Below are 13,547 nucleotides of genomic sequence, written 5' to 3' on the forward strand. Positions count from 1 at the left end.
TTACTACTGTATGGTAAGTTAATGGTTTAAGCTCTTCCATTCATTACAGTTATTTATCATAATAGTTATACAACAGAGTTGAGTGATGTATGAAAGCAAGTTTGCAAAACATTCTGATCTCTACATCTGTAATAATTATGTAGAGAAATATGATGTCACAGTTGCTTTGTTGACACCATAAGTGATGAAAACCAATAAAATATCACATTTTAATCATGTGGAGATGCCTATTAATTAGCCCCATAATTTTTTATACCTCATTACTCTAACTGCAAATGTCTAGATTTTTACTCATTCCTTTTCCAATTTCATAGATTTTTTCTTTCCATCTGGGATCTGGAAAGAACATTGTTTGTTTTTAGAAACATGAAATATAATGTTTACCTCTTAACATTCTTGTGTGTCTCACCATACTTTCCCTTTAAAGTGAGTAAAGTTTTCCCCACTTTTATATACTTGATGTTTGCTTTTATTTGATAGTTTTAAACTTCATATTCTCTCTAATCATGTGGTTATTCATTCAAACATTATGGAACATCAGTTTCAATTCACATAATCAGTAAAACATTATAACATAAAAAACACACTGAATTCCAGTTAAATCATTTCAGAATTTCATGATTATAAATTTATAGGATTCAGTTCATATTCTATAAAAGGAAAGGGAAAGAACCAAGTTGCAGTGAAATTTACATGTCATATGACATTTATAATAATGGTCAATCATTAAACAATTTAAGTGGATAAAGTAACATTATCAATAAAGCATATCGTTACTGCAAAAAGTAAACTGGCACTGAAGTTGATGAAATCTTATCAGTATAGGATGAAAATAATGAATCATGAAAATAACTGCAAAAATGCAGTTTCATTCTCATTTACACAGGCAAAAGTAAGGGAATCCAACAATGTATACAATTAATGATATGAATATAATAGAGGGAAACATTCCACGTGGGAAAAATATATCTAAAAACAAAGATGATGTGACTTACCAAACAAAAGCGCTGGCAGGTTGATAGAAGTCAAATCCTGCTCGGAAATGAGATCCATCCTTCATGAAATCCTCCCCACTCCACCAAGAGTGTCTTTCCATCGTCCATCTAACCTTCGTAACCTCTTAGTTCATCCCTATGAAATCCCCAAACCACCTTCCCCACCCTCTGGCTCCTACCCTTGTAACCGCCCCCAGTGTAAAACCTGTCACATGCACCCTCCCACCACCACCTACTCCAGTCCTGTAACCTGGAAGGTGTACACGATCAAAGGCAGAGCCACGTGTGAAAGCACCCATGTGATTTACCAACTGACCTGCCTACACTGTGAAGCTTTGTATGTGGGAATGACCAGCAACAAACTGTCCATTCGCATGAATGGACACAGGCAGACAGTGTTTGTTGGTAATGAGGATCACCCTGTGGCTAAACATGCCTTGGTGCACAGCCAGCACATCTTGACATAGTGTTACACCATCCGGGTTATCTGGATACTTCCCACTAACACCAACCTGTCAGAACTCGAGAGATGGGAACTTGCCCTTCAGTATATCCTCTCTTCTCGTTATCCACCAGGCCTCAACCTCCGCTAATTTCAAGTTGCCGCCACTCATACCTCACCTGTCTTTCAACAACATCTTTGCCTCTGTACTTCCACCTCGACTGACATCTCTGCCCAAACTCTTTGCCTTTACAAATGTCTGCTTGTATCTGTGTATGTGCGGATGGATATGTGTGTGTGTGTGCGAGTGTATACCTGTCCTAAGGTAAGTCTTTCCGCTCCCGGGATTGGAATGACTCCTTACCCTCTCCCTTAAAACCCACATCCTTTCATCTTTCCCTCTCCTTCCCTCTTTCCTGATGAAGCAACCATTGGTTGCGAAAGCTTGCATTTTGTATGTATGTTTGTGTTTATTTGTGTGTCTATCAACCTGCCAGCGCTTTCGTTTGGTAAGCCACATCATCTTTGTTTTTAAATGTATACAATTACCTATATAGATCCTTCAGTCTACACTTTAAGTTTCTGCATACACTGTTTCATGTAGGAATCAAGATGAGAGTAATCAACAAGTGTATCTCTGACAAGCTCAGCCAATATACTGGGCCACTGTGCCTCCAACATATGCAGTTTCTCTACAGCAGCACAAGCCACCTCCAAAAGATATGCCAAATGCACTCGTCCTCTGTGCCTCCATAGCACATCCTCCTGTATGTAAATGAAGAAACAAAGATGAAAGTTCTTGTGTAGGTAACTCATATACATAAAAATGATAATTTAGGCATTACATGCAGTTAAACTGTATAAATCTGAATAATGGAAATTTATGTAAGGGACAGATGGTGTCATTTGTATGAAGAGGTATGTGTACTTTCAAGTGTCATTCAAATTGTGTGTTACATAAATATATAGCAGTTTCGTCCTTATTACAACAAAACTTTGCAAAAACAAGATCTACTTTTTGTCATCTGCCATTTAATATTTTGAATGCTTGTGGGTAAATATGCTCTCCAGTTTTCCAGATTGTGTGCTACTTGAGGGTTAAAGAAGGAGACATGTAAAGTGGATGAAAATGAACACTACTGACACTTTCTGCAGCATTTATTGTTGCTATGATTTGCAACCTGTGGACTAGTTTGAATCAGCTGTTCACACTAGTCATCTATCCTATTGTGATGTAAATAGATTGAAATTATCCACATTTGTTTGTATGTAAAAGATCAGTTGTACACTCTCAACCTAGATCCAACCAACTGCTTCAGATGAAAACTCCTTTGTAAAGTATAGCCTAAAATTTCATATAATAAAAGTTGGTAGTCATGTAACATAACAATATTTTCAGCCTTTGCTTAAAATTGCTTGAAATTATCCATTCCTTTTCACATTGATTTTTTTTACTTTTACTTTCTTTATCAAATTTATTCATGTGGTTCAATCTTTTCTGGGTTCTATTTTAGATCTTATCCTCAGCTTTATTAAAATGTATTGTTTGTTTGATGATTTATTCATTCGTACCTACATTGGTAGGTTTTGTGGAAGATGGCTTCCATGATATAATCCCTCCTAGCATGATACAAGAGAAACATTCATATTAATTTTGACCCATTTTTTAAGCAACTGAGGTATTTCAGTTGAAGCACAAGGTCAAAATACTTTGATTCAGATAACTAGTTTGACATAAAAGATGTTGTTTTAATCACAATTAATAATTAATTCAAACATTGATAACACTTGCAGTACTTTACCTAGACAAAATCAATTCAGTTATGTAAACCCCTGATCAAACAGAATCATTTTATACACATCACAAGAACGTTCTTTTTGATTTTTATTATGGCATTTTTCTAGTGGTTTTTGTGTTTGTATGTTTTTACCCCTTCATGCCCATTTCATCCTTGTTCACTCAATACACTGGGTTGGTGCATAAGTTCATAGTATTTTTCCATAAGTTTAATAAACACAACAGTTACACATGAAAAGACTTTAGTCATCAATAATATATTCCCCCTTCACTATTTACAACAATGTGGCAAATGTTGAGTAACTTTTCAATTCCTCAATGGTAGAAATCATGTGGTTTGAGGTGAAAAACTTGTTGATCCAAATTTGGAGCACATTTTCATCCAACAGGGAAGTTTCTTGAAGGTTGTTTAATACAGAGCAGAGAAAGTGAAAATCCGAGGGCACCAGATCAAGTGAATGAGGTGAGTGCGGAATGACTTCCCACACCAATTCGTGTTTGTTTTGTCAGTCTAACAGAATGCAGGCTGGTGTTATCATGGTGTATCATCATTTCATGCAGTCTTCCTAGTCATTTTTCTTGGACTGTGTCTACAAGACATCTCAGCTGTTGACAGTTAATGTTAGCAGTGATAGTTACATCTCAGGGAAACAATTTGTAATACACCACACAACATCACTGTTCTACCAGATGTGTAATATTATCTTTTGTGGATGTGTGCAGGTCTTTGTATAGAAAGTTGTTGTTTTGTTTGGGCTCAACCATTTCTTTCTTTTCATTATGTTAGCATAAAGACACCATTTCTCATTACCAGTAATGATACAGGATAGGAATGGTCATTGTTAGTCACAAGCCAATTGGTGATGAGCAAGCAGAGATGTACAGATGGCCACCCACTGATTTTTGTGATTTTGGCTTAGAGCATGCAGTACGCAAACACCTTATTTTTGAACATTCCCCACTGTAATCAAATGTTGCACAATGGTGTAATGATCACAGTTCCTTACATTTGTCAGTTCTTGAATACAATGACATGGATCATTGTGGATTAAGGCATTTAAATGATCTTTATCAAACCCCGAGGATCTTCCTGAATTTGGAGAGTCGTTAATGAAAAAACAATCTTTCTTAAAATGAGAAAACCCATTTCTTGCTGTGCTTTGTCCAATGGTATTATCCCCATACACTGCACAAATGTTTCTGGCTGCCTCCACTGCTGTCACCTCTCTGCTGAACACAAACAGAAGAATATGTCAAAAATGTTCCGATTTCTCCACTTGGTACACCATTTTCTAGCATACACCTCTCCACTCATTATTTCCAATGACAGTATATAAATTCAAATAGCAACAATGAACTACAAATAAAAAAGACACTCAATAAATAAATCTGTAGCAACCGGAATAAAAACATTCGGAACTTGTGCATCAACGTAACATTATAAATATGATTTGCATGTGAACAGAACTGGGCATTTGTGATGGGGCTTCAAATCTCAATTAGATGTATTGAATTATCAATCAGCATAACTTAAAATTATATGAAACTTAATTGATTCATAGGAGATCTTGTAATTTTGTGTAGGGCTTGTTTGATGTCATGGGAATGAGGTGTCAAGCCACCAGAATACAAGAAACAGCCCCAGGTGTAGGTAGGCAACAGCTATGCAGAGAGTCTTGGCATAATATCACATCTTGGCCTCGTTCATTGAACAGTATCCAGAGCTCAGTTATGCACCAATATTTTGCATGTTAGCATAGCTTTTCAGTTCAACAAGGTGTGATTCTAGTTCAAAATGACTGTAGACAATCCTGTGTGCTTATTCCCAAAGTGTTGCAAAATAATGTGTTGCAATTTCACCATCAAGAACACTGGGGAATTGTTTGCACTAAAAAGTTAGTGCCCTGACACTGTACTTGGCACGGCATGGACGCCCTCACTGAACAGATGACATCACAATGTCACACATGCTTGGAGAACCAATCTGCTCTGCCACAGACAGTCTCAGCTTGGCCTAAGAGTCAACTGCCATGGCAATGAGTGCACATAGACTTTGCAGGACCATTCTGGAACACTCGTTAGCTCATGGTGGTATACTCTTTTAGCAAGTTTCCATTTGCAGTGCCTATGAGGTCTACCACATCATGTATCACCATTCAAGCATTGTCCTCCATGTTTTGCATCGAAGGTTTGCCAGAAGTACTTGTGTCAGACAATGGACCACAGTTCACTTCAGGTGCCTTTGAACACTTTTGTGAACCCAATAGCATCTGTCATCTAACAAGTGCTCCGTTTCACCCGCAGTCCAACAGAGAAGCAGAACACTTTGTAAGCACTTTATATCAACAGGTGGCAATGCTTCACATCACCCACACACAGGAACAGGCACTGCAACTCTTTCTCACCTCCTATTGCTCCCACCAATGACACGGACCATCACTGGCGGAACTTCTTCACAGCTGCCGCCATTGGACACTGCTACACTTGATACACCCACCACAGCATCTAGCGCTGCCAATGGTCAACAAGTATCACTTTGCGCTGTGCGATCTTGTTCTTTCAGGGTTTATGGCAACCATGGGCACTGAGAAAGAGGCATGATACAGGAATGCTTACCTCTTATATGTACTTAATTGCAGGTCCCGATGGTTTCCAGCACTGCCACCAGAACTAAATGTGTGCATGTCATTTGCCCCATCATTCTGCTGCTTTTCTTCCCCCAGATTCAAGCTTCACAGGACTGCACAGCCTTCGCAGCTGCCCACTGGTACCATCAGGGAACCCCAGAAGCAGCAGATGGAAGATGCCCTCTCACCCCCGCCATCCCTGCTGGCCTACCCGATGGACCTGGACCCGCCATCACTATTGCTGTCACGATCACCGTCACCGTCATCATCGCCCCAGCACATGTCCTCAGGCCAGGACATGTGCCCTGTCATCAGTTTTCCGGAGGATGTTCTGTTGCTTTACAAGCCAGATGGCTGGGTATGTGTTATAACTTAAAGTTGAACAAATATATTTCAACGATGACGCAATACATGAAAGTCACAGATCAAGTAAACAGAGTAAGACGTGTGTCACTTTAACAGTCAAATCATGACTGAGTCCAAGTCAAGGGGCTGCTAGCTGGCTGGCTGCTTGGGTGGTGCTGCTGCTGCATGGCTGGCAGACAGCACCTCATGTAGAGGACACACGTAACTGCGCGGCGGCACTTTGAAAGATTGGCGAGTTACAACACTTTTTCCCCCTTTGAAGTTTTTGCACAGTTCTTGATGGAGGTGCCCTGTAGATTGCTAACGTCCATAGGTGTTGTTTGACTGGCCGTAAAGTCTCAAGGAGGAGGCTTCCCGTACGGATGGAAGTGCCCCGATGATAACGGGTCGAGATGACAGGAGACGTGGGGGTCGAATCTGCTGGGGCGCCATGCACCAATCTGCCCATTGTGGCAAGTCCGGTTGTTATAACAGGAGACATGGGTGATGTGTCCACGTCTGTAGGAGAAGGAGGCAAGTAGAGTTTCTCCAACAGATGGGGGTCATCTGGTTCGTGCATGGGCACGTCTCCTGTTGGCGTCAGTTCTTGTGCTGGCACTGATATGATGATGAGAGGACTGCGTTGTGAGTAACGAGAGATTCCAGGATCCCAAGTGTCAGATAGAGCCAAAGGTGGTGTAGCGGCATCCAGAAAAGGCGTTGCCAGCACACGAGGCCGAAGCTGGTCCGAATGATGCACCGCAACACCCATGTCCGTCTGGATTCCATACAGGCGTTGGCCACGGTGTCGTAAGATGCAGCCAGGACCCCATTTTGGCTGCCTGCCATATCCCCATACCCATACAAGGTCATCGGTGGTGAACCGGCCAAGCGAAGGCACCCGCAGCCGTAAGGTGGAAGGCCGCAGAAGATGAAGTAGCATGCAGGGCTGTCAGCCATGTAAGAGCTCAGCCGGGCTGTGGCCGCCCATGGGGGTGAAATGGTAAGAAGCCAGAAATTGGAGAACCGCATCATTAGCAGCAGAATAATTCAGGAGTTTCCTCATTTGAGCCTTAAATGTGCAGACCAGTCATTCAGCCTCACTGTTTGACTGTGGATGGAACGGAGGGGCCGTGACATGCATGACGCCGTGACGGGCTCAAAAATCCGCAAAATCGGAAGAGGCAAATTGCAGACCATTATCAGTAACAAGAGTAGAGGGAAGGCCTTCCAAAGAGAAAATGCGAGCTAGAGCATTGGTGGTTGCCACGGTGGTAGGCGATGAAAGGAAAGTTAGAGTACGCTTCAATAACGAGAAGCCAATAAGTACCTAAAAAAGGACCCGTGAAGTCCACGTGAATACGCTCCCAGGGCTCCTAAGGTGAAGGCCATGGTGACAAAGATAACTTTGGGGTGGCGACCTGTGACACACAAGGGCCACTGGCAGCGACCATGTGTGCGATTTCAGAGTCGATGCTGGGCCAGTACACATGACGGCGTGCCAGAGATTTTGTGAGAGACACCCCATTGCCCTTGGTGGGACTGATGACCATAGATGTTAAGTCCCATAGTGCTCAGAGCCTCAGAGAGCCCTTGGTGGAGGAGGCGCAAGACCAAAGCCCGCAAAGACGCAGGTACCACAACACACGGTGAAGCATTGTCAGTGGAAAGGAGGATAACACCATCCCTAGCCATGAGGTGGTAGCGAAAGCATAGTAGTTCCACAATGGATCAGAAGTCTTAGCAGATGGATGATCTAGCCAACCCTTCTGAATACAGCGTTAAACCTGGGAGAGGGTAGGGTCAGAACCCGTAGCAGCTGCCAGCTCGTCCCCGGTGATGGGGAACCCGTCCACAACCTGCTGCTTGGCAGCATCCAGGTGGAAACACAAACATTTGTCCATATCGAATGCCAGATCAGGACCCATGGGAAGGTGAGACAGTGCATCAGCATTCGCATGTTGAGCCGTCGGCCGGAAATGAATCTCATAATTGAAACGAGACAAGTAAAGAGCCTAACGCTGGAGGCCGTGCGCAGCCTTGTTGGGAAGTGACGTTGATGGATGAAACAAGGAAACAAGTGGTTTGTGATACATAACAAGATGAAATTTGGATCCATAGAGAAAAACACCGAACTTATGAAGAGCATAAATAATGGCCAAAGCTTCTTTTTCAATTTGAGACTACTTTTGTTGGGCATCCGTGAGCGTTTTGAGGTTGTTCAGAACCGTCAGAAAAACAGTGCGCAAGGACTGCACTGACGCCATATTGAGAGGTGTCCGTGGCAAGAACAAGATGTTGTCCAGGTTGTCCAGGTTTCTGCATAGTCTTCCATTTCTGAAAAGCCGCATCGCATGTCGCGGACCAGTGAAAAGGCACATTTTTATGCAACAGGTGATGCAACGGCTGAGCCACCGAAGCAGCAGACAGTAAAAACTTGTGATAGTATGCTATTTTCCCCAAGAAGGCCTGCAGTTCCTTAACAGATGTAGGGCGAGGAAGGGCATCGATCACAGTGACAGTTTGCTGAAGTGGACGAAACCATCCTGAGAGAGTTGAAACCCCAAGTACATGATAGACGCCTGATAAAATTTTAATTTCTGAAGATTACACTTAAGACCGGCAGTCTGTAAGACATGAAAAAGTGTGCGGAGATTTTGAAGATGTTCATCAGTGGTGGAGCCAGTGACAACAATGCCGTCCTGGTAATTTATACACCCAGGGACAGTGAGCAATAATTGTTCCAAGAATCGCTGAAAGAGAGCAGGGGCACTGGCAACCCCGAATGGCAATCATTGGTATTGATAGAGGCCGAAAGGTATGTTAAGGACCAGAAACTGCTGGTAAGCAGCGTCGAGAGGAAGTTGATGATAAGCTTCTGACATGTCAAGTTTAGAAAAATACTGGCCTCCAGCAAGTTTAGTGAACAATTCTTCAGGTCGAGGCAGAGGATAAGTGTTGAAAAGGCATTGAGCATTTACAGTGGCCTTGAAATTGCCACAGAGATGAATATCACCATTTGGCTTAGCAACGACAACGACAGGAGAGGACCACTCACTGGAAGTGACAGGAAGCAAGACCCCTGAAGCAGTGAGACAATCCAGCTCCCATTTGACCTGATCACGATGGGCCACAGGAATGGGCTGAGTCCAAAAAAACTTAGGCTGAGCAGTGGGTTTGAGAGTGATATGAGCTTCAAAGTCGTTTTGTACAGCCTAACCCAGGAGAAAAAAGGGACGAAAATGTCGTTGACAAGGAATCCAATTGAGCATAAAGAATAGCATCAGAGACAATATTGACAGAGTCATCCATGGAGAACCCAAAAACATGAAAGGCATCGAAACCAAAAAGATTCTCTGCGTTACTATGGTCGACAAGAAATATGGGAACAGTGCAAACGACAGATTTGTATGATACCTCAACATCAAATTGTCCCAAGAGAGAAATCTTCTGTTTATTGTAAGTCTGTAATTGCCTAGTGACAGGTGACAGGATTGGAGAACCCAACTGAAGATATGTCTGCGAATTGATGATAGTGGCAGCAGAACCAGTATCCACCTACATGTGAACATCTCAACCAAGTATTTGGACAGTGAGGAATAACTTCCCTGATAGGGAAGAAGTACAATTGACAGACCACACAGAATCAGTATCAGCACCATGTTCATGAACATTATGTATGCGGTCGGATTTGCAAACGGATGACACATGACCCTTTTTTTTTTTTTTTTTTTTTGGATCTGTGACATACGGCCCAACGTCGTGGACAATCCTCTCGTGAAAGTTTTGTAAAACACCGTGGACGTGAAGGAAGTTGCCGTGGGTTTTGCTGCAGTTACTTAGAGTTTTGTTTACAGTTAGGCCAAGGCTGCACTTGGGAGTGTACTGTGGCCACGTCGACGGGCAGGGACACGCCACACGCTTCGTCAATAGCGCACAGAGGTTGTATTTCCCTGACGTCACCCCATGCCTCTATTTGCACTCCAGCGGCTTGAGAAATTTCAAAAGACTGAGCAATGGATAGGACTTCATCTAGAGTTGGATTTGCCAACTGAAGGGCACGCTGCCTAACTTCTTTGACGGGCGCCGACCGGATAATAGCATCCCGTACCATGGAATTGGTGTAGGATTCTTTGTGAACATCAGTAACAAACTGACACTTTCTACTGAGGCCGTGAAGTTCAGCAGCCCAAGCGCGATAGGATTGATTCGGTTGTTTTTGACAACAATAAAAGGCAACATGAGAGGCTACCACATGCATATGCTTTTGAAAATAAACGGACAGAAGCGAGCACATTTCAGCAAAGGACAAAGATGCAGGATCTTTCAAAGGAGCCAATTGTGACAACAACCGATACATTTGAGGTGAAATCCATGAAAGGAACAGAGACTTACATGTTTGGTCATCCGCAACATGAAATGCCAAGAAGTGCTTTTGAAGACGTTTTTCGTAATCAGACCAGTCTTCCGCCGTCTCATCATAAGGAGGGAAAGGAGGTAGAGACAACAATGAGATACGCCCCGCATTTGATGCCGTGACGAAATCACGAATCGCATTTGTGAGAAGTGTTTGCTGTTTTATGAGACCTCGCAATAGTTGCTCTAAAGTAGCCATGGAAACACATGGGTCAACGATGAAAAAGAAGAATCCCATCCTCGTCGCCAGTTGTTATAACTCCAAGTTGAACAAATATATTTCAAGGACGACACAATACATGAAAGTCACAGATCAAGTAAACAGAGTAAGACATGTGTCACTTGAACAGTCAAATCATAACTGACTGTCTAGCGGCCACTGGCTGGCTGGCCACTGAGGTGGCGCTGCTGCTGCATGGCTGGCAGACAGCGCCGCATGTAGAGGACGCACGTAACTGTGCGGTGGCACTTTGAAAGATCGGCGAGTCACAACAGTATGGTCGGGAGTAAGCTGTCCTCCACAGTCACGGCTTCCGGCCCATCTCATCATCCAGTGTGCGGCCTCCTTCGCCATTTTCATTCGTAGCCTCACTACACAACAGTGGTGGCACTTCGGTGGGCACGGGGGAATGTGCTGGCATAGGCTGATGCCAGAACATCATGCGGCATAGAGGTGACAAGGAGATTGACAGATGCCCATGACAGATTTGCTGGAAACGCGCTGTCAATACCCTCTTGCCCACCAGTAGTTACGTAGGTGCTGCAGACCAGAGGGCCAGTTAGTTCAAGTTAGTTCAAGCCCATCACTGAGTCAGAGCTGCAGTCACAGCCTCTTGCTCAGAATCAGGCAGCACATAGTGAACAGAATAGTTAGACTTGGTACAGGGACCATGCTCACTGAGGATGTGAACCGGGCCTCCGCTGGGATTGACATGCTTCATCCTCAACCAATCCCACCTTCTGGGGACGAATGTGTAAATGTGGTGTCAGTTATCACCAGCCTCCCATTCCCTGTGTTGTGTATTCACCTGGCTAAAGTGGACTACAACAGAGAGCTTGTACTACAGAATGTGAAAGCTTAAGTAAGTAGCTCTTTGTTTATATTGATGAAGGAGCCAGTTATAATAGTATGCAGTTTCTGTTACAGAAAGAGGATACCAGCCACCAAACAACATCCTCTCCTTCCTCCCATGGTGGAGCTCTATAGAGACAGTGAGATGACATAAAAGCTGACAATGAGGATTTAAAAGGTGACAATGTGGATTTAAAACCCTATATAATAACTTAGATATTATTATGTAGTGGGTGATGTAAGTATTGCAGTCAATCTTCTGTCAGTAATTTGTCACTTGAAAATCTCAATGTCATGTGTTACTTTCACACTTTGTATGTTCTCGTCTGTTTGTGTCAAGTTGTTATATTGTTGATGGTCTGTTCTGTCAGATATTCCCTGCATAGGCCTATGCAAACTTGCATGCTGTCTCAATTATTGCAATTCATTTTGAAGGGTCACACAATGGGATTGCTAGTTTGTTCACTGTCATGCTTTCAGTTGATGTGTTAATGTGCACTGTCTGCATAACAGAACTATAATTTTCTGTGAATTGTATTTCCTCACAAGTGTACATAGCTTCCCGATTGAGGTTCATACAATGTAAATGCTGGGTACAGGGACCATGTTCACACAGGATGTGAACCAGGCCTCAGCTGGGATTGACATGCTGGACTTCCGGGATGGGATCACTCTGGCAGAACTTATAGGTGGAGGAGCCGGATAATTGGCAGAGGCCTTCTGCCAGGTAGTCGCTGCAATTCATAACAACAGTGGTAGAATCTATGTCTGCAGGTAGGATGATTAGGTCAGGATTTGTTTTGAGATTGTGTATGCCTGTTTTTCTTATACTGAAAGTTTGGTGTTCTGAGGAAGGAACCTGTGGAAGGATGGTGACACTAAGTTGAAAGTAAGGAATTCTGGGAAGGTGACAAGCGAGTGTTTAGGTAGGAGGGGGAGGGTGGTGATGATGGTTGAATGGTGGTATGAACTGGAAAAGGTAGGGTTCAATGTTGGAATTAAGGTGGTTTTGATTGGAGGGATTGGCGGCAAAGAAGTGCTCCCATTGGATGGATCAGGAGGAGGAGAGTAGGTCTTTAAAAAGTCCAGCATGGTTAAATTTGTGTGTATAGCTGAAGATGAGGCCTTTGGATAAGATTGAAACTTCTGTGGAGCTAAGGGTTTTGGTGGAAAGGTTAACAACAGTGTTACACAAGTGTGTTGGCTCTAGATTTGGTGGTGAGTTGATAGAAGACAGAACAATGACTTAGGGATGAAGGGGTACATTGGAATAGCTTCTGAACGAATTTCTCCGATGTGAATAAACTCAGACCCAACTGTCAACATAAATGAATGATAACTATACAACTGAGTGTCCCCTTCTCCACCCAGAACCACCTCAGACTGAAACAACTGAACCACATCCTTCACCAGGGCTTTGGTTACCTATCATCATGCCATGAAATGAGGGACATCCTGCCCAAGATACTTCCCACCCCTCCTAAAGTGGTGTTCTCTCACCCAACCAACCTCTACAACTTTTTAGTCCAAGGATCATATTCTTGTGGAAGACCCAGGTGCAAAACCTGCCCAATCCACCGACCCAGCACTTCCTATTCCAGTCCAGTTACGGGTTTATACTACCTCATCAGGGGCTGGGCCACCTGTGAAAGTGGCCATGTCATTTTTGTCACTACAGATATGTCGTACCTGAGTGGTCAGGCTTTATGGGAGGGATTTTATGGTGTGAAAGGGATGATAGCTATCAAAATGCAGGTACTGTTGGTGGTTAACAACAGTGTTACACAAGTGTTTTGGCTCTAGATTTAGTGGTGAGTGAAAATTCAGGTACTGTTGGTGGTTAATAACAGTG

The 13,547-nt window shown here is 43.2% G+C and overlaps 1 protein-coding gene across 1 annotated transcript in view; it reads right to left on the reverse strand.

The window, feature by feature from the left end:
- Positions 1-1,995: 1,995 nt before the first annotated feature.
- The window catches only part of LOC124613052 (leucine-rich repeat-containing protein 49-like), a 143,827-nt gene continuing 132,275 nt past the window's right edge, over positions 1,996-13,547 (reverse strand). The window contains exon 8 of the mRNA XM_047141628.1: positions 1,996-2,202. Coding sequence (XP_046997584.1) covers positions 2,005-2,202 — 198 coding nt within the window. The 3' untranslated portion in view covers positions 1,996-2,004. The remainder of the gene's footprint in view (positions 2,203-13,547) is intronic.

This window comes from Schistocerca americana, chromosome 4, assembly GCF_021461395.2.
Source record: "Schistocerca americana isolate TAMUIC-IGC-003095 chromosome 4, iqSchAmer2.1, whole genome shotgun sequence".
In the NCBI taxonomy this organism is placed as follows: domain Eukaryota; kingdom Metazoa; phylum Arthropoda; class Insecta; order Orthoptera; family Acrididae; genus Schistocerca; species Schistocerca americana.